This window comes from Amblyomma maculatum, chromosome 1, assembly GCF_055883805.1.
Source record: "Amblyomma maculatum isolate TAMU_Amacu chromosome 1, ASM5588380v1, whole genome shotgun sequence".
NCBI classification, from domain to species: Eukaryota; Metazoa; Arthropoda; class Arachnida; order Ixodida; family Ixodidae; genus Amblyomma; species Amblyomma maculatum.
In genome coordinates this window covers 254,210,480-254,236,510 of record NC_139344.1, presented here as the reverse complement: position 1 = coordinate 254,236,510, position 26,031 = coordinate 254,210,480, and the positions used below count along the sequence as shown (strand labels likewise).

At 44.4% G+C, this 26,031-nt stretch overlaps 1 protein-coding gene across 4 annotated transcripts in view; it reads right to left on the bottom strand.

Annotated features, from left to right (window-relative positions):
• The window catches only part of trio (trio Rho guanine nucleotide exchange factor), a 294,295-nt gene that overhangs the window by 133,170 nt on the left and 135,094 nt on the right, over positions 1 to 26,031 (bottom strand). For all 4 annotated transcript variants that reach the window (XM_084590873.1, XM_084590874.1, XM_084590876.1 and 1 more), the window contains exons 34-35: positions 19,109 to 19,254; positions 13,703 to 13,802 (exon numbers count right to left, since the gene is read on the bottom strand). In XM_084590873.1, coding sequence (XP_084446999.1) covers positions 13,703 to 13,802; positions 19,109 to 19,254 — 246 coding nt within the window. The remainder of the gene's footprint in view (positions 1 to 13,702; positions 13,803 to 19,108; positions 19,255 to 26,031) is intronic.

Sequence of the window (26,031 nt, the reverse complement as noted above, 5' to 3'; positions counted from 1 at the left end):
ATTCACAACATTCTGGTTGGCAAGACCATCCAGCATTTATTTTTCAGTGATATGGAGAAGACCTCTGTCAGAGATCACGCCGCGAACAGTGTTCAAAGACCTATGGGCAGCTATTGTCACAGGGACGTCCCCAATAAACTGAATGTTCATCAGCTTTGAAGCTGTGGTGCGTCGATAAGCTCGAGCAGCAAGTCTCCGCTGACTATCTTGGTCAGTTTGTATTTTGGGCCTAAAGCGGTTGTCAAACACCTGGAAACTAAATGCTGGGACAGAATTCAGGCAGGTTTCTGATCGACTTCAGAATAGATCACATGATATCTGGGAAAGTTGTTCTTTGTTTTTTTTTTCAAGGAATTCAGCAATTACTTCGGTCCTTGTTCGTTTGTCGGAGCGATCAGTTTTGGGATTAGAAGCCATAAGATGTGTTTTTCGGCCATAGCACCAGCCACCCACCACGGAGTCCAACAAGGGGACGGGGCAGGAACTTGCAAGGCAGTCCTGCCCAAGCCAGCTGTACGCCACAACTATAACCCAATATGGCAGAAATCAGGGTGGTCCGCCACACAAGGTTAACCCTAGCCACCTGGAAGAAAGAGAAACAAGAAGAGAGAGGACAGGAGAGTTGTAAGAAAAAGAAGATAGAAAAGTGAAAGATGCAGGGGAGGACAGGAAAAGGTGACTGCTGATTTTTCCCCTGGTGGGTCAGCCCCGAGGTGCCGTCTGTGGGAAGCATGGGCCAAAGTGGTGTGTTGGCTGCGGCGAGGGGCCTTTAAGGTCCGAACACTCGGTATTGGCTCAGCCACCAGATACCCTTTTCCCCGGACATGGCGATGTCACGCACGGCTAAGCGTGGGTGCTCGGGGTCCATGGTGCCGCACAGTACATTCAGTGGGGGCAGAGTAAAATGAGTTTGATTTACAGTAAAACCTCGTTAATTCGGAAATTCAAATAATTCGGCCTGCTCACTCCCTCCCTTCAAATATGTACATAGGTCTATGGCAGCAAACTCTCGTTAATATGGTGCTAAATTACGTGCGCACCGGTTAATTCGGACTGGAGACAGGCCGAGGCTGCCGCAAAAATTAGTTTTCGGAGCACGCATCGCTACGGTCATCATTCCTCGAGGACCGGATCACTATTTCAAAAACGTACACAAGGCGGCGCTGCTCTACACATACACAAACACACCAAAAAATAGTGGGTTTTAGGAGCGCGCATCGCTACAGCCATCATCTATCCATACGCAACTCCGCTGCTGTGCCGACGGTCCGGCTCGTGTTTCTGCCTCCAAACATTACCGCCACGCTTCAACCTATGAATCAAGGCGTTATTCAATATGTAAAAAAAAGTATCGTAGGCAAGTCCTGCAGCGTATGCTTCTTTGCATGGATCGGAAGCAGGTGTGTGTCATCAGGCTTCTGAATGCCATTCATATTCTGGCTCACATGTGAGCACACACGCCAGGCACTGCGGATTTGTGCAGTGTGCCACAAGCTTAGATTACACGGGCAGTTTCAACTGCCATTCAGTTAAATGACAGTTAAGCTTTTCAACTGACGTTGAACTGAACGGCCGTAGACTTTAGTTACACGGATCATATCGCGAAACTTTGTTGTCCCTCAGAACCACGTGATCCCACCGCATGAAAGCAATTTTTACTAAAGAAACTGCTTTATTTTTCATTATAAATTTGTTTGTACAACATTTGCGGGCTTTATAATACTGAATTACACATTTTACGCGCGTTTTCTCTTTCGCGTACGCGACAACTGAACTCAACACAAGAGCCAAGTCAATCCATTTTAGGCATGTCTGGCTTCGCTGCTTAATCGTTTTTTTGGTGCCGCTTCGGGCGCTTGTGTTTTGACAGTTGTTTGAGTAGTTAAAGTTGCAGGCTGGGACTTGCACTAGCTGAGCAACAACCTTCCGTGTGATTTTTAGAACACACAGGAAATGCCACCGACTCGGCCGATGTGGCGCATCCACTGACAGCCATCTTGTCAGTTGACTGGTTCAACTGCGACCGCCGACCTCAGTTAAACTGAACTGCAGTTGAAATTTCAACTGCAGTTGGCGTTGCCGTGTAACATCGCTAACTGCTGTTCAGTTCAACTGACCGCCAACTGAACTGCCGTTGAAAACGCCCGTGGAACAAGGGTATAAGACGACGACGATGATTCATTTGTCAGCTTGCTCCCCACTGAACTGAATCTCGCCGACTACACTTCCATCGATGACGGCGTTGTCGCTGGCCAGTTACCGTATTTACACGATTGTCAGTCGACTGCCCCAAATCGCATGTTCCTAAAAAAAAAAATACTGCGGTGGATGCTCTCGACAACGAAAATTTATTGCCTGGCTGTACAACTTGTCTCCACTTCAAATCAGGTATTTCGGCGATATACGTGGCAAGCTTGGCCTCCAAGCTCTGGATAGCATACCATCTGTATCCCTTGGAAGCCTCTTCGCTTTGCATCAAAGTTCAAAATTTTGTCTCGCTGCCCCTGCTATTACCGCCACTTCCGCATAACCCATTTAGAAGCTTCGAACTTGCGGCCCACGATGCAAATGTTTCTTCGGCATAAATGATAACCGCCTCCTTAAACTGCACGGAACAAGCGCAGAGTGCTCTTTGGATTGGCAAGCTCGTGACGAAGCATGTAGCCAGTTGTAAAGTTAGAAGTGCAAACGCTCAATGAGCCCGAACTCAGCGAATGATCGGTGTCGGCTCTTCCATCAACCATCGACACTCCCTGGAAGTGCTGCCGTGTCATGTGGCCTGACGCGACTGACGTGCAAAAAGGGAGCGTCGCCGCGATTCGAACAGCGGCTATTCCGTAAACTATATCGACACTCCTGCAGCTACAGTTTGTGCTGCACAGTAATAGTTAAAAAAAAAATTCTTCCCGAGAAGCACGCACAGCAACTGAATGTTGCACTTAAAGTCGTAGAGCAAACAAATTCCCCGTAGCTTCCCTGACAAGGTTTTTGTCTTGCTCTTGTTATCAGTGCCATGCTTTGGTTTCGATTGTAAGTCCCCAACTTTGGATTTTCGAATTTTAAAAAAGCAGTCGAGTTACAATCGTGTAAATACGTAAGCGATATGAGATAATTAGCGATGCCCTCGATGTGGCAGATGAGGCGTCCAGCGAAGAGGGCTCACTCGATAATGATGAGCCCCGGTGCATCGTACCGCTAAGAAATCACGGATGCTCTCGCAGTTTTAAAGGACTTCTGTTATGATGCTCCTGGCAACACGCTTGTCCTGGAAGGGTTGTTCTAGGTCCACAAACTGGTCCCCACTGCCCAGTTTTCCGCGAAAAAGCAAACGAGCATTTCTGACTTCTTCACGAAGAAAAGGAATGCAATAAACAAAAAAAAAATTCCCATGTAGTTTTTGATGCTCATTCGACATTCGGATAGTTCGGACATTTTTTTCACTCCCGTGAGATCCGAATTAACGAGGTTTTACTGTATAAAGCGAAAGGAGATAGGATGCGCATAAAATCTTCATGGCCGATTACGATAACATCTGTTATATATAGGTTGGCCACGCAGGTGGTGAAATTAAAAATGCAACCATGGGTAGAAGGACTTCAGAACGGGTTTAGAAATGGTAAGCGCTTAGATGATAGCCTTTCCGTGCTTACCCAATGCATCGAAATAGCTAGAGCGGAAAACAGACCATTATATTTAGCATTTCTGGACATAAACAGGGCGTACGACAAATTATAAACAGGGAACTCCTGTGGGACATACTAAAAGAAGAAGGTATCGGTCATGAGATAATAGATTTCCTACATGAATATACCAGGATAAAGTAGAAATTACATGGGAAAGGATAAGAAGTATGGATGCTGTCAAGGCATGCAAAGGATTGAGACAAGGTTGTCCTCTATCACCGCTGTTCAGGTTCTATATGATAAATATGGAACGGAAGCTACAAGAAAGTAATCTAGGTTTTAACCTGTCATATAGATAAGGCGGAAAGGTCGTAGAACAGTTCCTCCCCAGTTTAATGTATGCAGACGACATTACACTGTTAGCAGATAGCCAGGAAGACTTGCAAACTCTAGACAAGTATTGTGGAGACGAAGGGGACACTTTAGGCTTCAGTTGTAGTGCAGTTAGGCCAGGTCTGATGATTTTCAGCCGCTCAACTATCAGAGTCTTAAAATACAAGGACATGAAATATCGAGAGTGGCAGGATATAAATATCTCGGAGTATGGATCAACAAAGGAAACAAAGTATGGATACATTGAAAATCATGAGTAATCACTTAGGGCAAAAGAGTGAAGAGATGCTGGGATAATGAAGCATAGGGCATTGTGGGGTACAACAGGTATCGGGTGCTGCGGGATATTTGGAAAGGAATTATGGTGCCCGCGCCTACTTTCGTAAATGCAGTTTTGTGCCTAACAGCAGAGGTACAGTCAGCATTAGAAATAAATCAGTGCCATGGGACGATTAGCACCAGGTGCCCACGGCAAAACCACAAATGAGGAGGTACAGGGAGATATGGGCTGGCATTTTCGAAGCACGGGAAGCTCAGAGTAAAATATTATATGAGGGGCGCCTGAGGAAATTGGACAGTAACAGGTGGGCAGCTAAAGTATTTAAATACCTCTACCTAAAAAGAGTTGTTTCACAATGGAGGAAAAGAACTAGGAAACTAACCAGTAAGTATGCTGGGCACAAGGACGGAGAAATAAAGAGCGTTAAACGACAGGTGAAAAATACAGAAGGTAAACATCAGATAAATTCTATAACAGAGTGTAGAACTATACCAAAAGTGAAAAAAGCAGATTAGGAAGGAAGCTTTCTTTGATAACTCAAGAGGCAGTACCATACTTTTTGAAGTTAGATTAGGGTGCCTTAGAACATGCAGCTACAAAAAGAAATTTAACCAAGAAGATGACACGTGTGAAGCATGCGGTAAATCCACAGAAGCAATTAAACATCTTATACTGGAATGTGATGGTAATTATCCAGATGTCGATGCAAGCGCAGTCACTCTTTTCCTGGGGGCCTTGGGATTTAGAGATACCAGTGGTCCAGTGAATGAATCTGCGGTGGAAGCTAGCAAAAAGCGATTCGAGGATTTATGGCTTAAAAGCAGAAAGGTGACATAATGTTAGTGATGTAGAAATAAAAATTCAATAAATGGAATGTTGGTATAGTTAGCCGATCAAAAACAATATTCATGACATAGAAAAAAAAAAAAAAAGCATGATAGCAGCTGCTACAGTCGAACCCGGATATATTGAACTCGAAGGGGATCGCGAAATAGTTCGATATATCGATAATTCAATATACAGAAATCGGCTTGTGACGGCACTTACGATGCGAAAAAACGATACTGTATTTGTCGCGTAATCAACCCACTCGCATAATGAGCCCACCCTCCACTTTTGCACCAGAGAATTTTGAAAAAAAAAAAAAAAAAAAAAAAAAAGCGTTAAGGCCAGCTCGCTCACATGCAAGCAATCTCAGCGACGAGCGGCAGCGACAGAACGGAAAATTTCGAACTTGAAACTGCGTCCCTCTCGCCGCTTGAGCCACTGCGGCAGCTCAAAACAAGGTTTCTGTGTCACAGCGGCAGAAATCTCGAGCGTTTTCGCTTGCTTGCGCGCGCCACTCCGTTTCGGTCGTCTCATTCACAGCTCATTTCTTGGCAGCGTGACAAGATGCTGTGCAGCGATAACGTCACCCCGCGTTTATCTTTTGATAGCTCCTGCGGTGGCAGGGAGTGAACTTGGCAGAGTGCCCGTGATGGCTTGATTGCACAAGCCTGGTTCGATTATCACGCGGCGCTTGGGACCGGACGTCACGATCTCAGCTGACCGCACACTTTCGTTGATGCATACATGCAAGAATAAACGACTCCCGCAAAAAAAAAGAAAGAAAAAAAAAAAAAAAAAAAAAACACTTGCTTTAAAACGTTTGCAGCCACCATATCTTACGCAATGCCGCACGTACAGCCCATCGATAAGAATGGATGACTCTCGCAAAAAAAATAAAAGAGAGAGATCTGCCGCTTCTTAACGTCCGCAGGCGCCATAGCCCCGTCAGCTACCACGCGCAGAGGGTTCGCACACACTGGAGAAAGCGTCCGACGTCTGTCTGAAAACGGGCTGAGCTGGCTTGGTGCAACGGTAACGCGTGCTACTGCGAACGAAGGCCGGGAGAGAGGAAGGAGAGAGATAGCTCGGCAAAAGAATGGGCACACCCACGCACATGGCTTGCAAACGTCATGTGCAGGCGCGCGGGAAACGATAACTGCAGATGCGCGCTTTGTGAGGAATGGGCGAGGCGCTGCCCTAGACCAGCCGTCGCCGAACTGTCCCCTCTCATTCCTTCTGCGTGTGGCTTGAAAACGTCACGCGGCAAACGGCCGAGGGTGATACGATTGTCTTTGGGAAAGGTACTTTCCAGTGCATGGTGCGGAGTTCGATATATCAAACGACCAGTGAAATTGAGTTCGATATACAGTCGAACCCGGTTATATCGAACCCGGATATATCGAATTTTGGTTATATCGAACTCACGAAATATCCCCTTGAAAATCCCATGCAAAAGTATAGGAAAGCCGCGTCATATATCGAACTCAATTTCCCCGGTCGCTCGATATATCGAACTCCGCACCACGCACTGGAAAGTGTGCTTTCCCCAAAGATGATCGCATCACCTTTGGCCGTTTGCCGCGTGACGTTTTCAAGCCACGCGCAGAAGGAATGAGAGGGGACAGTTCGGCGACGGCTGGTCTGGGCAGCACCGCGCCCATTCCCCAAAGGCGCGTGCATCTGCAGTTGTCGTTTCCTGCGCGCCAACACATGACGTTTGCAAGCCATGTGCGTGGGTGTGACCATTCTTTTGCCGAGTTATCTCTCTCCTTCAGCACGCGCAACGCATGCGCCAAGCCAGCTCAGCCCGTTTTCAGACAGACGTCGGACGCTTTCTCCAGCGTGTGTTGCGAACCCTCTGCATGCAGCGGCGGACGTGGCTATGGCGCCTGCGGATGTTAAGAAGCGGCAACTCTCTCTCTCTTTTTTTTTTTTGCAAGAGTCATCCTTTCTTATCGTTGTGCTGTACGCGCGGCGTAGCGTAAGATATGGCGACTGCGGAGTTAAGAAGCGGCAGGATTTCTTTCTTTTTTTTTTTTTGCGGGGATGTTTATTTTATTTATTTATTTATTTTTTATCGTTTATCCTTGCATGTATGAATCAGCGAAAGCACGCGGTCAGCTGCTGCTATCATGACGCCCGCCCCAAGTGCGGCGTGATAAATCGAACCAGGCTTGTGCAATCAAGCCATCACGGGCACTCTGCCACGTTCGCTCCCCGCCACCGCAGGAGCTATCAAAAGATAAACGTGCCCTGACATTATCGCTGCGCAGCATCTTGGCACGCTGCCAATGAGCTGTGGATGAGACGACCGAAACGGACTGAGGCGCGCCATCGACATGCAAGCGAAAATGCTCGCGATTTCTGCTGCCGCGACGAAACAGAAACCTTGTTTTGAGCTGCCGCGGTGGCTCGAGCGGCGAGAGGGACGCAGTTCCAACAAGTTAGAAAATTTTCGCTCGTCGCTGAGATCGCTCAGTCGCTTGCATGTAAGCGAGCTGGCCTTAACGCATTTTTTTTTTTTTTTTTTCAAATTCTCGGGTGCAAAAGTGGAGGGTGGGTTCATTATGCGAGTGGGTTGATTACGCAACAAATACGGTATTGTCTTTTCGCATCGTAAGTGCCGTCACAAGCCGATTTCTGTATATCGAACTATTTCGCGATCCCCTTTGAGTTCGATATATCCGGGTTCGACTGTATGACGCGGCTTTCCTATACTTTTACATGGGATTTTCAAGGGGATATTCCGTGGGTTCGATATAACCAAAATTCGATATATCTGGGTTCGATATATCCGGGTTCGACTATACCACCCCGTGTCAAAGGGGATGCTTCTATATTCCATCCATCCATCAATTAAGGAGAAAGTTGCTCCATTCGAGAGCCTTCCTAGGCAGTGAAACAATAGCGTATAATTTGTTAAGTTGAGTTACATATTTAGGTAAATAAATATGTAACCATGTACAACTCGAAAACGAAACGATGACTGTTAAAAATGTCGGAAATCATTTTATTTTCCTATCGTTTCACGGTGTTGCAACGAGTCGCATGGCACGTGGATAGCAGCCATAGACGATGCGATGCCGGCAGATGCAATTTATGTTGACCGAGACTTCAGAATGATAAGCCGAAGCTGATGGTGGGGAGGCCACCTTGGACAGCAATTTACCAGTCTGTTGCTGGCGGAAACTCTTGAGAGTTCCTTGGACTGCCAGAAGATCAAATCAATCAATATTGTCAACCATAAACCCTGACTGCTCATGGGAGGGTCAAATTCTAAAGTTAAAGCTCAGCTACTTTGGTCATCTGATGAGAAGAGGGGAGTCGCTGGAAAAAAATTTGATGTTGGGAAAGGTTGAGGGTCATCGGAGAAGGGGTAGGCAGTGAACGTGGTGATTAGATGGCATCCTTGAGGCGCTGCAGATGAAGTTATGTGATGTTAGGAAAATAGGGACCGGAAAGCGTGCCGTCATATGGTCCATAGGGTCACGAAGAGTTGGACATGACTGAACTGAACTGACTCTTGAGTTTTATTTGAACTTAGCACAAACATGATTTCATAAGCCAATTTCCCCTTTTTTCTTCTCTTCCTTTTGTCCCTAGCGATGTATGCTTTTTTATTTCCCTTGACAAGTTAAACTATACTTTGATGTTGAAATGTGAAGAATAGATGGAGCCAGGAACTGAGTGGAATTACTGGTAAGAGTAATAATGCACAATCACAAGCTCTATTTGGTGCAATGTCATTTCGGTCCATATAGCTACAGTGTAGAAAAAAAAGTTCCGAGATCACTGCAGAATCTGTAGTGGAGAAATGGGAAAGCCTGAGTGTTGCTGCTGCACACGGTACATCGCGTGCCCTTTGTTGAACACAACCAGCTGTGAAGTAGGATGGACAGTTGGGCGAATTGTTAATATTTCATAGTGGGTGGTACAGCACGAGGACAGGAAGGACAAAGAGAAACACAACAGACAGCGCTCGTCTGTTGTGTTTATCTTCTTTGTCCTTCGTGTCTTTGCGTTGTACCGCCCACTATGAACAACCAGCACTCCGTTGAAACACATCAGTTAAAGTTCACCGGAGTTCTATAATTGGTTTACAGGAGAGGAAAGGTGCAATATCTCTCACTCGCGTCTCGCTGACACATCTCGCGGACAAATCTCTCCGACGCGAGATTTTGATGCTTATTACACACTTCTAGTCACTATTACACATTTATTTGGCTCATTAAGACAGAAACACATCCACTTCCGGTTGGCGTGATGACACATTCCTTGGACGTCGACATTGGTTGTATGTCTATTTCGATGTCTGATTAATTTTGGTTTCGCATTTTTGGCTATCATTACTTACTAATCATCCTATTGACATAATTTTAATTCTGCAGCATCAGGGTGTCCAGCAAACCAATATTTTCAAAATCCCCGACTTTTCCAGGTTTTCTCTGATTATTTCAGGTCAAATTCCCTGACGAGTGAAGAGGCTAAAAAATGTCGCTGCTGATGATAATGAGCATAGAAGAATAATTTCCAACAAAAATCTATGTATTAATCATATCCTTCAATTTACAATAGTGTTAATGGTGGGTAAAAATGTGGCAAGTTTACTGACAAATTAAAAGCACACTGATGCCAGCCTCAGCAGAGCTTTTTGATATTAACAGCTGCAAAATTTCCTATAGGCCCCATGTATAAAAAAGCAGCAGTTTTATTTGGTCGAAATTCGGGTGTATATAGTGTGCCTCGATGTGAGGCACCCTAGGTCACTGCCGATCTCGAGGGCGCGCTTCTCTTAGTGCGCTCTCCCTCGAGACCGGCCGTGCCTATAGTGGCAGCGCCGCAGCCATTAAAGGAAACTGTATCTAAGTTGAAAACTTTCAGATTGTTGATAAATACGCAATCAGCTGGAAAATAAAATTAGTTGAAGACTCGCAGTAGCGAAAATTCTTAAAGATAACAACCGCAGAGTTAATCAAAGGTAGACGTGAGTCTTAGAACTGTCTTTTGAAAACAGTCAAAATCGATTTCGAGAAAAACACATTTTCGGAACATTTATCCTCTCGAAGACCTACACTAAAATTATTTATGCTGAATTTGGTCAGAAAACGCGATAAAATCGGCTTTCAAAACGTCACGATTCAGTTCCAAGGTGGCGGAAAAAATTCGGGTTCGGTTCGGTTCCAGTTCCGGGCGAAAATTCGGGTTTGGATCCGGTTTTCGGTTCAGATCCGGTTCCAGTCTGACACCCTAGATTAAATGGCATGGACAGCCAATTATCATAACATTTTCATGGACTCTCCTTCACCACTGCCGCTGCGCCATTTTTCTTTCCCAGCATCACGCTGGCATTGTCAGAGCCAAAGATATGAAATTAGACAACGGTATATGCAAGGAACTCAGAGTATCTATCAGCAATCTGGCGATGTTGCGCCCAGTTGACTGGCTCTCTCGGTGCTCAGCGCAAGAGTTTGCTCTCGATCAAGCCCAATTATTCGACAAAATAGATAACTACGATCGGATACAGCTGAGCTTGGCTATAGTTACTGCCATCTCCAACTGAAAACACATCTCTTTTTCAGGGCACTCACTGTGCTCTCTTGTGCGTGGTGCGCCATTTCACTGACAATTGCTGTCGTCTTGGTCCTAGAACATGTGTAGTGCTTTGTAACGTCAGACTTTGGGAACATTTTGTGCAGCAGAGGTCCCACGTGCTCAGAGGCACTCGGAAGGATGTTATGCTCCAACAAGAAATCTGTAAACAAGCACTCCGCATGGATGACATCGCTGTCATCTTGCGCACTGATGAAATCTAGGAGACGGTGTTGCTTGTCCTGGCATTGAAGTTTCCTTGAGCGCTTCTTTGACGAAATGAGCATAGTCAAGTCCGTTCTGCCGCCGTGCGAGATGCTGATGTCACAATATACCCAAGCTGCCTTAGGAAGAATTGAAGATATTTCTTGCGCTCTACTTAGTGCCATGGCCAAAGACTACGTTAACACGGCACTAGACAACGCATACGCACACATCCTAAAAACTGCACTAAAACCGAAGCGGCGGCCTTGTGGAAGAGCATCCGCACGTTCAATCCCTTGTGCCGCCGGGTACCCATTGGCTTTCAATGGGTACAAGCTTTCCCCCCGCCTGGTGCTCTGCTCTTTGGGGGTGAAATGCCTGGGAAAGGGGTCGCAGGTCCCAAATAGGTGCTCCGATGGGACAGTGATCAGTTCCGCCATCGGACAACAATAAGTCTACCTCGTGTGGCAAAAGCCCATTACATGGCCCTTTCTTTTTTTTCTTTTTCTGAACCAACAATTTGGTCCATGGCCCCTTTTACCAAGCATTTCACCCCAGGAGAGCCGAGCACTAGACCGCGGGAAATCTTGTGCCCACTGAAAACCGGTGGGTAGCTGCGGCACCGAGGATCGAACGTAGTACAGTTGACGACCGATTTTTCGGACTCTCATCAGACCATGAAAATGTCAGAAAAAACAAATGTGCACCAAAAAAGCTAAATTTATTGCCTATTCTTCACTTTGAGGCCGGAAAAAGTCATGAATGCTTTTCTGCACCACGTTCCACTTCCGTGATGTCCACCTGAATTTCGCTTGCATCAGCTCAGCTTGCGTCGGCTGCGCTGTTGCAGGTGAGTCATCGTCGTCGTCGCTCTCAGACTCCACAAGCACTTGGCGAATAATTCCTGCATCTACGAGCCCAGCGCACAGTTCCAACTGGTGGTCCTTGTCTGTGAACTTTGAAAACAAGACTCAAAATTTCGGACACTCTAAGGAGGGCTATTCGATTTTACGGACATTCCAAGCGGCAGCCGGCCAACTGCCACCCATTTTGAGCGGTGTCGCCGCCATCTTGTTTGTTTACTTTTTCCTTCGATAGCCTCGAAACCGATGCAGGCCTTGCGTGCCGCTCTTCAGCTAAACACGCTGGATCGAGGCTATATTATTTGCCTAGCAGCTTTCGTTTCCGGGACAACGTCGCTGCTCGCCGCCAGAGTGCTTTTTTTTTTTCTTTTATCGTGACCGCTTCGACTGCCTGTTCCTCTGTGTGTATGCCATGCGTTTCACGTGCGTTGCTGAGCGTAGCGAGTAGGCCTAGCCATGGTCGATGCGAGAACTATGTTCTGTCGCTACTGTGGCTCGCATTTAATTGAATCGACTTCAGTTCTTCAAGAAGCTGTTTCCAGATTTTATGAGGGTTTTTTTTTTTCTTTTTTTTTTTTTTTTTTGTGCAACGCGGCAGCGAGAAGGCACTCAACGGAGTCGGTGTTGTGATTCAGTGGTTGGTGGTTGTGGTGTGCCTCAACAGTGGGAAAATCTACTGTGTCGATTTGCTTGGAGCACTTAGTACCTTCGCCGATGCGTGGAAGTCTGTAGCACTCATAACGCTGCGCAATTGCTTCCGCGACGCGGGATTTATGCTGAATGACGAGTCAGCTGCCTTGGACGAGGAGAGCGTCGTCGAGCAGCTGTCAGGCAGTGAGCAGTTCATTCACGACCTTCGCACTGCTGGTGTCGAACTTCCATCGGCCATCTCGTTTTCATAGTTCAGACGTGGACCACCAGTTGGAATTGTGCTCTGGGCTCGTAGATACAGGAATTATTCGCCAAGTGCTTGTGGAGTCTGAGAGCGAGGACGACGATGACTCACCTGCAGCAGCGCAGCCGACGCAAGCTGAGCTGATGCAAGCGAAATTCAGGTGGACCTGTTAGCACGGAAGCGGAGCGTGGTGCAGAAAAGCATTCATGACTTTTTCCGGCCTCAAAGTGAATAATAGGCAATAAATTGAGTTTTTTTGGTGCACATTTGTTTTTTCGGACTGCCCGATTTTTCTAACATTTTCGTGGTCAGTTGAGAGTCCGAAAAATCGGTCGACTGTATATTATATAATTTAGGAAAGTAACAGACATTGTACACAACTTTTAGCTGACATTGTATAAGTAAAAACCATTTATGCCTGCATTTTTTTCTCTAACCATTCCACCCTGTAATGCCTTTGGCCCTGAGGGTATCTCAAATAAACAAATAAAAAACAATTGATTATCGGCCGTATATCAGATACAATAATAGCTTTATGGCCACCCAGTAAATCTTTACCATAAAGATTCCAACGTTTGATAAAAATAAAATACTAAGAAGAGAATGACGTAAAAGCTTAATACAAGCGGTGAAAACTGACCGGTGTGAAGAAATCCATGAGGGCTATTTTGTGCAGTTAGAAAATGAGTGCTATCATCATTGCAATCACTGCCTGTTACCGTACAAAGGGTGCAACCGTATCGCCATCGTCGATTGTGCATCCGTAGAAGATGGCACCGACCATGACAATGGTGTGATAGCTCTCGAGATGAAACAGCAGATTCATCGGTTTTCTGGCAGGGTTGCAATAATACAAGCCTCTCGAAAAAATATGGGCATTTGCATTTTACGATTTTAGCAATCATCAAGGCTGGGGATGTCCTACAGTTCATCCAGTCGATCGGTTTCGTGCACGCAAAAAACAGGGACCAAAGGAGTGCATTGCACATGGGCCTGGCATTATGTCTTGAAGTCATGCAGCACAGACCTTTTCACTGTCAGTTGTGTTGCTGGACCCAAAAGATGCCACTGAAACACGCTCTTGCAGATCAGTCAAGCCTTCATCCTGGGAGGAATCTTCGAAGTCCCTGCAAGTGCAACAACACTGCAACTTCAGCCAAACATAAAGTACACAAGATGGCTGCAGCTGGACACAGACTGCAAACATAAAAAGGAAGTGTGCAACTACCTTTGTGCTGTTTCAATATCAGTATGTGGCAAGTGGGCTTTAATGTTCCGGAACGACACATGAGCTATTAAGGGATGCCATTAGTTTGGGCATCACAGCTTGAGCAGAGATCAGCGAAAAATATGAACTGAGAAAACGACAATAAGGAGAGGACCATTAGACCCATCACAAAAAAAAGCAAAGATACATCTTTGCTATATTGACCTTTAAATAGTTGGGCTGGTTGGTACTAGCTTAAATTCATTATTTGCAAACAACATGGCAGATAGAGAAAGCAAAAGACATGTTAAGTGGCCGTCCTGTTGTTGGCACCGTAGCACCCTTTACTGAGCACAACGAGCTCTCTAATCTCTTCTCTACTTACTTCATAGAATAATCATTTTCAAGCAGTTTTTTCATGAAAGGACTTGAATTAATACGAAAGACTAAGGTTTTTGGAATGAAACTTCGTCAGATATGGAGTTCCACATCAAAACGAGCCAAACTCAAAGTTGGCCAAATTAAGAATATTTACTATACAGTGGTGTAGGGTTGCTTGGCTTACATATAAAAACATACCACAAGGCGGCTAAGGATAGTGCTATGATTTTTGCGGATAACAATGTTCACATTTTTTTTCTTTCTGTTGTAAAATTCACAGCAGGATCACTGAAGAAAGACTTAGCTGCAGTGGCAGTACTCAACAGGCAAGCAATTCCTGGGAGACAGCATCTAGTCCCTGAATATTGTCTTCTTTGCTTCCAACTTAGTGCACTCCCTTTAAACGAAACTCGACAGGGACAAGGAAAAATGTTTCATTTATTGACAGTTTCATTTAAGGGTTGTGACCCCCAAAGTAGCTATGTAAAGTGGTTTACTTCAAGTTGGTGTGCTGCTTCTTCGCCAAATATGCATTAATCTTGCTAAGGCTGCATGTATGCTCTAAGCAGCCCTCTTGTTGGAAGTACCGTTGAAGCACCTCCACTGCCTGGCTTGCCTTGTTCACTGACACTGGGCAGACCTGGCTGTCATCATAGCTTATCTCCTCTTCACTTTCATCACCAGGCGTTTCTTCAACTTCTTACACAAAATCTGATAGTGTATCCTCACGGCAGGTAGCAACATCATCATCAATAACTTCATAATCCTTCATAGTTAGTATGCCAGTGCTGCGCCCAGGAGCCAGATCACTGAAAAGATATTGCACTTCTGCAACATCAGCAGTTTCTTCCTGATCTGCAGTCACTGCTTCCACGGTGAAGCCCGCATGATGAAAGAATCGTTGGATGGTAGTTGTGGCAACTTCATCCCATAAATCAGCCAAGATGTGAATGGCAGACAGAAGATCTATGCTGTACTCTTTGTCCCTGTCCATACAAAGCACCATCCTTCTCAGAACGTGGCGACGAAAAAACACTTCTAGAGTGTGAATGATGCTGGTCCATGGGCTGGAGTATGGCTGCTGTGTTCACAGGGAGGAACTCCAGCTGAATAGAATGAAGATCTTGCACCCTCACCATGCGCTGGGAATAAAAACAACCTTCCTGCCTTTCCTTGTGAACTCGGCGTCCCTCTGCCTCAACCAGGTTTCAAATATGGCTTGTATCCTCCACGGCACCTTTAAAAGCTCGGGGTTTCTTCGCTTTCCTGATAACCAGAAGCTTCAATTTTTCAGACCCATCCATGTTAGCTCCAACCAGCACAGTGATGCAGTCCTTGCTCTCTGTGTTTTCCTCCTGTGCGCCTCAACTTTGAAGCTTAGAGACTTGTTAGGAAGGAGCTTATAAAAAAGTGCCATTTCATCCGCGTTGAAAATGTCTCTCGGTTCATAATTTACGAGGACATCCTTGAGCTTCTGTTCTCGTCAGTCCATGCAAATATCCTTGTCTACCATCAGCACTCTCACCTGCTATGATGCAAAAAACAAGGCCGTGGCGCTTCTTGAAACGGCTTAGCCATCCGTCATTGAAATTAAAATTATCAATGCCCATTTGCCCATTTGGAGTGCAATCTCTCTTCCCTTTTCCTCCAAAATAGGTACACTTACCGGAATGTTCGAGCTTCGGGCACGCTTAAACCATAGGAAAAGTGCCTTCTCGAGCTGCCCGTGGTAGCCTGACGCATTCTTTTTCTGTCAGGGGTGAATGCACCGCTGTTAAATGCTGTCTCGATCTTCTCACGATCCTTGAGAATCCTCGAAACTGTGCATTTCGGAATGCCGCTCCGCTTTGCAATAGCAGTCTTAGATTCTTTTCCACACTTCAACTCTTGGAGGACTTTCAATTTAGTGCTTAACACTCCTCTGTCCGCGCCTATTCCCATCGATAGCACGCTATCGATGGTTTGATTCGAATTTTCCCGCTTTCGAAGTGCTTCTTGATGAGTGGCGCTATTCAGTGGAAAATAGAGGAACCCACCTTTCAGTTCTGCTTCTGGTTTTATTTTTTCCCCCGTGCCACACCTGTCCAGACTCCGGAGTAAGGTGATTGGTGCTCTTGTTTACATCATGACGCTGATGTCGCGCACTCCTGCAGCATGGAAATGGCAGCTTCCACGGAAGTTGACGCATTGGAAAGCTTGTTTTTTGGATGCGAACAGAGCAGTGATGAGTCGGAAGAAGAATTAAGTTCTTCAGACTTTAGCACCGACAGCGAAACTACGTCAAACCGACCCGGAACATCGAAAGCCATACCCCGATAAGTGCCGCCCGCTATCGATGGTAGAATGTTCCCGCTTTCGAAGCACTTCTTGATGAGTGGCATCATTCAGTGGGAAATAGAACTCTTCTTTCAGTTTTGCTTTTGGTTTTATTTTTTCCGCCGTGCCGCGCCTGTCCAGATGGTTTCTGGAGTCGGGTGATTGGCGCTCCTTATTTACATCACGGTGTTGACGTCGCGCACTCCTACTTCCACGCAGTTCTGAGGAAGTTGACGCATCGGAGAGCTCGTTTTTAGATGCGAACAGCAGTAGTGATGACTCAGAAGATGAATTCAGCTCTTCTTTAGCACTGACAGCGAAACTACGTCAAACTAACCCGGAACATCAACAGCCAGGCCTCTATAAGTTTCGCGTTCGCTCCCCCAAAATTTCCAGTTTTGCTGCGCGCCGATCGGAAGGGATCACTGTTCTGAAGGTCATAACCCTTATCTGCAAGGCGACATTTTTTGGGTAGTACTACTTGCTGCCGGCAGCGCAGGGAGTCATGTTTTTCGCTAGGACAGCCAAGGGTTGACCTCGTCTACTGTTTTCTTTCCTAACTCAGCGAATACTGTACACAGGAAGCTAGAATTTGCTGCAATGTTGCATTGCTCCCTGTTGTAAAAAACGTATATTTTGAAATTTTTTAATGTTTCATTTGTGTCAACAAATTTTGATGCTTTTGTGTGTTTGTTTTCTTTAACTACAACTTTTTGCTGCTAGTTCTTTTTTTTTTTTTCATTCCTTATTCAATAAATACATTGCTCATCACTAATACCATTATGAAGAGGAATTCCTCCTCTACAATTTGATACTAAACACTGCTGTACCAAGCAAGTTTTGTTAAAGAAAAAAATATTGATGGCACCACCCAAAAACTACTCTTTTTCCTGGAGACAGAAAAGTGTTAAATATAACGCATTATGGGGAGGCTTCTTCGCAGCTGACTCCATGTTGCACGCACGGAAAAAGCAACGAACAACTTTGAGCAACAACACACTGCAAAATGGTATCAAAGACACAAAAAATTAATGTGCAAGGGATTGAATTGGATTCTGGATATCGACACGAACAAAGATGGTGACGATGTAGATCCAGCGTATGTTTAGTTTCGGTTGGTTTCGTTTATTTGTGTTGCAGGCAAAATGGAGTTTCAATTGTCGAGCATTACTTAGCACAGATAATAAACCAATTATTTGTTTTGAAATTGTTTCATTTAGAGGCATTTTCGTTTATACGAGTTCCGTTTAGCGCGCATCCCCTGTACATTCTCGTCACCATCAGTACTGATGTAGTTAAAAGACATACGATTATACCGCCTGAGCAATGCTCTTTGTGCTTGACTTTCCAGATAATCATGTGCATCTTTTTATCTCCACATCTAAAGTACATCATTAAAAGTGCCTTCACATATACAATAAATTGGCTAAGGCTGCTACAGGGTATCTAGCAAACCACTATTTTCAAAATCCCAGACTTTTCCAGGTTTTCCCTGATTATTTCGGTTCAAATTTTCTGACAAGTGAAGAGGCTCAAAAATGTAGTTGCTGATGATAATGAGCATAGACGAATAATTCCCAACAAAAAGCTATTAATCATATTCTGCAATTTACAATAGTGAAAAGGCTGTCTTTAGTGTTAATGGCTGCTGACGCCTCTCATAGCCCGAGCCGCTTTGGGACGTTAAACCCCAAAACCAAACCAAACCGAACCAATGGCTGTTAAGAACGTCAAAAGTTAACTAAACATTAAAAGCACTCTAATGCCAGCCTTGGAGCACGCGAGCCACCCATCCCGCAAACAGCCAAACCAATCCAATCCAATATGGCTGCGCGCGCACTTGGCAGTAAAACTCGCCAAAACTGATCGTTTTCGTGCTGGCCACTGCTGATGCGCTATTCCTTATTTTGTTGCATACTACTCTCAAGCAGCACTTCTGTATATTTTTATTGAGTGCCCATCTCATGTGCGTATTGGTTCTTCTATTATGGCAGCTCAGCCATGAGCTGGTACCAAAGTAAGATATTGCACTCCCTTTGAGGCACGGCCACCATTAGGGACCATACCGCCGTGGCGGCCGCGCGCTGGCTAGACAGCACAAAAAAACTGAAATCTGCATGAATCTTTATCTGCGCCAGTTTAAGATGAAAATGCACTGCAGAATATATAGTGCAATTTTCCCTGACTTTGCGAAATTTTTTATGGTTTCCCTGACATTTCACAGATTTTTCCCAGTGCATAAAATTTCCCTGACAATTCCCGGTTTTCCCGGTTACTAGACAACCTCTACTACTTACCTTATCAGTAGTGCTGTAAATGCAACCTATGTGAAACAGACACCTCAAGCAATGCTAGGGAAATGAAGGGTACAACAAAAAGGGGGGACAGGGCTAACAAAAATTAGAGAACTGCAGCATGAAAAACATTCGTTGGATTGCTTGGAAAACATCATATAACAAATTTTCAGCTGAAACCCGCACACAGTAAGCTTATAGGTGCAAGCTTAGCATAATATTATCGACATATTACCTGCTTGATCGGTTACTGAAGAGCTTGGAAGTCAGCTTGGTGCTCTTGTTCAGGTTCAGTGTCGACAGCGTTGAATTGAAGCATGTCTCCTGAATCACCTGCCGCAACTTCTTCACCCAGGTCTGCTTTGTCTCAAGAGAGGATGCCTGGAGAAATTAAATACACTCATTGGAAGTTTATCTAAAACCGAAATTGGGAAGCGTCTTGAGGAATGCTACGAGTGCACACTGCACTGAAACAAACTTAACTGGTGATGATTGGTCAGAAACTTGCTGATTTAGTTAAATACGCTTGGATCTAAGTTAAGGCATTGGAACATGAGGAGCAAGTGACAGTGAGAAATCTTGTTGAACGCTTTCTTGAAATGTAAAAAGTGAGTGCCAATGGATACATTAAGGCCAAGGTTTGAGAGAATGCATTGAAGAAAAAGAGCAAGATGAGTTTTACAAGAATGGTCCAGATGGAAACCATGCTAATATTGGCTAACAGCAGAGAAGGAATTAGCAATATGGGAATAAATAACATGCTTGATGATTTTTGAACACTTATGATAGACAAGGGACGTGATGTATTCACATGGAAACATTCAAAATGCTGGCCTGGCTGGTCTCAACTAACAAACTCAGAGGCCACGTGTCATAGCTCACATACCTCTGATATACCAAATGGAGGTGCTACAAGTTTAGTTGCTGCAAAATGAATTTAATTTCATCATAAATAGCTGAATCTATCTAATTTTCTTACGCATCTGGTGTACCTCACGGGTGTTAGGTGTGTATGGAAGTGTGCATGGAGGTAAGTTGTTGCATGGCCTGGGAGAGGAGTGACGTATTTGTGGTGACAATATCATAGCTATATAACTCCACGTTATAGCTAGCGTCCTAACACAGCCCTGCCGATAAGTAGCAGCATGACTGCAGTGCTGGCCCAAACACTCCTGTATTCACGCAGTGCCTCCAGTTACTGCTTTTTGCACACCAGTCAGCAGTCAACACTATTAGCTTTGACTCTTTTTGCTGCTTCATGGTCAACGAAAGTAAAACCAGGGCTGCAACATGTAAAAAAAACAAACAAAAAAAAAAACGCAGTGGCACGTGGGCAGACAGGGCCTGTCAAAACGTTAGTGTGTAGTGTGATTCTCAAAACAACAACTAAGGCTACAAAAGCTTTGATAACCATCCCAGACAGAACCTAGAAAACCGCAAAGGGTACAAGACTACCAGCAGCGTACTTCAAAGCCAAGACAGGAAAGAAGTGCTACTTTGTTTTTCAAGCCACAGCTGAGCTCTCATAAACTCCGCAGCAGGACACTCAGAGAAGACTGCATCTTTCACTGAATGAGCTCTGATCACTAGGGATTTGTGAAGTCAGCTGTAACGCCCTACTTGGCAGATATAGAGTCTTCTGACAACTTGACCTCTCCTGAATGGCATGAGGCAGCAGTGTTCATGACAGTGTTGGAACCGATTGAAGAAGCCATTACTGCTGCTTGTTGGGAGTCCCACCTAACACTGTCCTTTGTTATTCACCTTGTTAACTGCACTGAGCTGCTGCTTCTTAAAGGGGCTAGTGAACTTGAGGAAACACAGTTCTTAAAAAATCTCCCTATGTCCAGAAAAGCAAGACTTCAAGGTATAAGTGCACGAATACCGTACGCTGTTGTCACTCTCGTAAACCTAATTTCAAGAATGTATGCAGCAACCACCACACACACACACACACACACAAAAAGGAGCATATGGGGTTCTCCACAAAATTGGTGCTTCAGGAATCGCACACAGGAGCATGCGAGCGGCTACGCTAGAAATGCAGCGAAACAGACAATTCCAAAAAGCCATCCGCTGTGGCTTTGATGCAAAAGAAACAAGGCCTAGCGACAAACAGGGAGCAGCGCACAACCGGAGTGCTGTCGGCCGCAGCGCTTGCAGACGCATCTCTGTGATAACTTGGCGGCATCCGGTCCTGCACTTAACCGGTGCAAATTTATGAACTTTCACAATGAAGCTGAGGGCAGACCTTTTTTGACGCATGTCCCATTTAATTATCAACACGCCGCACAAATGATCGATGCTGCAAAGACGAGACGGGGCTACAGTACGCTGTTGCTGCGCCCTCAGTTGGTGCGCGAAGGTTGACGCCGCCTATTTTATGTTTTGCTCCTGAAATATAATCTGAAGCAGAAGTGTACAATTGATACGATGTTGAATCGGACAAGCTCGAGTGCTTTTCGCACTTTCAGTCGGATGCCACCCCTTTCTCTCTTAACGTCGCGAATCGAAGCACTAAGCTCACGGGGTTCACGCATGAAGTGCATGCAGCACTCAAGCAGACGACTTTCGCATCTACCGGAAGTGTGTCCATGATGTAGTGGCCGTCGCAGCTGCAGCCAATGGCAGCCTGTCGCTTTCTGTAGTTCTGCGTATGTACCCATGGCAGAATAGTTCCAAATGACACCACCGTGCGAGAACCGAGCAGCCCGCGAAATTCAAAAAACAGTTTTTAAAAATGAATAAATCGCTACCTTTTTTCCAAGGAGTCATACTTCGGGGGAACACTCGGATGCACTCATTCTACACATTCAAAACGTTTACCAGTGGCCTTTCTAGCCATTTCACAGTCCCTTTAAGATAGCAAGTGCAAGGCAGCTTCCTCCAAAACAGCAACTTTTTGACAAGAATCATTTTCACTGGAAAATTTGGAGCAACTTATTTTCTTGCATGGCAACTCAGCGCAGTTTAAAGCTTATATTACGTTTCTCCACAGACCCACTGCTGTGCAATACTACAGACAAAAATCATGTTCGTGAATATCCCTGGTTACATTGTTAAAATGCTCAAGCCTGTCTTGTTGTGTTATTTTAGCCAAACATGTTATTTACATGCAGTGATGCATTTGGAACATGTCTAGTCTTTCATATTGCTAATTTAAAACTTTTTAAATGCGCTTTCTTTCACTCGTCTGCAATTGTTTAATATTTCATATACTGTGATATCAAGTGTTACTTTCTTTTTAATGAACATGTAACTCTTAAAACAGGTTTCATTTCTAGTCATTTAAAGTTTATTAGCTGCAGATTTATCTGGTCTTGTATCTACATTTTCTCCGGCATTTCCCAGGAGTGCCAGTGCCTTAGAAATTGTTCACTTTCATGGTTAGTCTGAGAATGTGTGCCTTATAGTTGATGTTACGTTATTCTACTAATACCAGGAAATACAGCAGAACAACATTGATACATTCCAGGTTCATAAAATTTCCCATTCCATACATTCAAAATCGCAGGCAGTAAAACATATCCCATAGAGTTACACTATTTTTTTCCCGGTTAATACTTTCCTGAATAACACGATTTCCCGGCTACTATGTTCGAAATTGCGACCAACTGTGGTTATATAATACGTTTTGTGATCAACTGGACATATGCTAACCAGCACCTGCGACATGAAAAACTGATAAGCTGCGCTAAACGATCACAGTTGCTTTCCTGCAGTGCCTAGGTGCAACGGGGCGAAGCATCAAAGCCAATATACGAGGGGGACGCCTGTTCCCGCAGAAACATGACTTCATGAGGGGAAACGCAGTGGCTTCTTTGCGGTGCCTTAAGGGCATAGGTTGGTTGGTTGGTTTGTGGGGTTTAACGTCCCAAAGCGACTCAGGCCATGAGAGACGGCGTAGTGGAAGACTCCGGAAATTTCGACCACCTGGGGTTCTTTAACGTGCACTGACATCGCACAGTACACGGGCGCCTTGCTTTTCGCTTCCACCGAAAAGCGGCTGCCGAGGCCGGGATTCGATCCCGCATCCTTGGGAACAATAGTCGAGCACCCTAACCACTGCGCCACTCCGGCAGGACGGAATAATATTGCTTTCGTCTTGATGGCGTTTACTTTTAGGTAATTCTTAAAGGACCATTGACACAAGAATTCTAAAAACATTGATTGCCGTGTTCAAGTGGGTCGGTTTCTGTATTCACTGAGGCAAGCATTGTGCGGTCGTCTGCATATGCTATTATGTGTACAGGAAGAGGAGCAGAAAATGTATCATTAATGCAAATATTAAATAATAGGGGCGCCGGAATGCTGCCCTGGAGTACACCAGAAAGGAGAGCTTGTGAATGATATAGTGTGAATAAGGGAGACAATTATTTTTGCGATATTTCAAATACCACTGAATTAATGATAAGCTGGTTCCTCTAATGCCATAGTAATTGAGTTTATGTACTAGTAAATCATGATTAAGCAGGTCAAATGCTTTAGAAAAGTCAACAAATATTCCGAGTAAAAGGAGCCTTTCCTCAAACGCATTTATATTTTCTTTTTTTCTGTTTGCCTAATTAATGCCATTTCCGTGGACCTTTGCTTTCTAAAACCGAATTGACTGTCTGATAAAACTAAATGTTTGATTAGAAAATTATTCTCACGTAAATAATCTTTTCCAGACCTTTGGATAATATCGGAAGAATTGAAATAGGCCTGTAATTTGTCATATCCGAGGTAGCACCACCTTGGTGAATGACAGCCACTTTTGCTACCTGCATATCTTTTGGAAAGATACCAGATCCTATTGCAAATTATAAATATGCATTAACACTGGGACTATTATATCAACTACAAACTTGAAGGGTTTGATCTGAAAGCCATCTTTATCTTCAGCTCTGCTGTTTCTTAAGATTTCTAAAGACCGTGATGATTTCGTTTTCATGAGTAGGATACATAAACAAGGATTCCGGAATACTTGGAGTGTTAATCGCGTAACCCACATGTGTGTCGGAGGGACAACAATGTTTACGTTAACAAAGAAATTATTAAATTCATTATACAGTTCTTCCTCACTTATTGGTATACTATCTTTCATTATTGTTATAACAGTTGCCTTTGAGGTGCGATTTAGTAATTTGTTCAGTTGGTCCCATTAACTGAACATTTCTATTAGACCCCTCGAAAAACGCATTACTAAAATGCCTTAACTTACTAGTTCTTAGTTCACTATTTAGCTGGTTTAGGTATTTTTTATATTTCTCAAGCTTGGAAAGCTGCCGCGATTTCATGAATTGCGCAAACAGTTTCTTTTTGTTCTTTATTTTGCGCAGAAGTTCTGGCGCAACCCACGGCTTCTTAGGATTGCGTTTACGTGAATAGACTTGTAGAAAACGTTTATCACAGACAGTTTTTATTTCAGACAAAAATACATTATACTCCTCATTGACGTCTTTGAAAGATAGCACATCGTCCTAACTTGTTTCATATAACATCGAGAGAAAACAGTCAAGTGTGATCATATCAATGAGCTGGAAATGAGAGGCTGCTGCGGGAACTTGATAAAGGCGTTCAACTGGGATGAAGGCAAAAACAGGGAGGTGGTCATTCAAATTCGACAGTTATAGTGCCAGCTTTTGCTGTGTTTGTGATTATAATACCAATAAAAGAAGATGTGGTGCACGTGATACGTGCAGATGCTTCGATAAGATTGAGAAAACCGTAGGCATCTAGCAGGGTGTCTAGCAAACTGCTATTTTCAAGATCCCTGACTATTTCAGGTTTGCCCTCATTGTTTCAGTTAAAATTCCTTGATGAGTGAAGAGGCTAAAAATGTAGGTGCTGATGATGGACGAATAATTCCCAACAAAAAGCTATTAATTATATGCCGCAATTTACAATGGTGAAAGGCTGTTATTAGTATTAATGGCTGGTAAAAACGACAAAAGTTTACTGAAAATTAAAAGCGCACTGATGCCAGCCTCAGCAGAGCTCTTTAGCACTACAAATTGCGCATTTCCTATAGGCCCCATGTATCAAAAAACGGCAGTTTTGATTGGTCAAAATTGCGTCTAAGTTGTAAACTTCCAGATTGTTGATAAATGAGCAATCAGCTGGAAAATAAATTAGTTGAAGACTTGCAGTAGCGAAATAACCCCTCAAAAAGAGAAATTTTGTTCGAAATTCCTGTGCGCCATGGGCGTTGCAGCCAGCCGACACCGCCATCTTGGAATTGGTTTGTGCACGTCGGTTTTCCAAAGGCCGTTTATGGTCTTTGATTAGCTCTCACGCAGAGCGCTTTTCAAGTGCACCGGTACAGAACAAGGTACAAGGAGGACGGTACAGAACGGTGAAGACGTTATTTCCACCTTCAACTGTCAGGATTTCAATACCTGCGGTAGAAACTGTGAATTGTTTGTTATCTATTGCAGATTGTGTGGTCAGTATCTGTAACGACACTCCATCACTCCGGCACCCAGGTCTATTGAGAACGAAGTGTGTGTATTTACTTAATACTAAATAGTTTGCGTCGTCTTGATACCAGGTCTCGATAAACATAACAACATCGAACGAAAAATTGAAAACAGCAAAAAGGGCTTCTATTTCATCAGCTTTGTTATTTATCGAACGGCAGTTCAAGTGAAAAAGTTTTATGGCATTTGCGCTAGCAAGCTTGCTTAATTCTGCTGGAGCAAGTAGGTGATAGCAGTCCATGACCATGGATAAGTTCGTAGGTCATCTTGGCCACGTCACTGCTATTCATTATCCTTAGCAGCGCGCCGTTCTCAGACTTCCGGGTGCAGATCTGGCCGCCGCGCACCCAAAACAACTTCCAGTTTGATTCGCGCTTCTTGTTGACAGCAAGCCCCAGCAAGCGCTTGCATTCTGGGCATAAGTGCTCATTCACGTACACAAAATTGTTTTCTCAAACCCAAGGTCTGTACACGACAGCCTCATTTTTCGTACCTTTTCAAGGAAAGCATCTCGCTTCTTTTGATGCACAAATTGTGCTACTATGTATTTTTCTGTTTTGCTTCCAGTTGCATCTAGTTCTTTATTAACCCTTACCTACTCTATTTGCCTTTATAGAACACTGTTTTCTTTTGAATACAGCACTGTACATTCTTTTTGTTTTCTCAGATGCAATCTCGGTTACAGTCAAGTTGACAC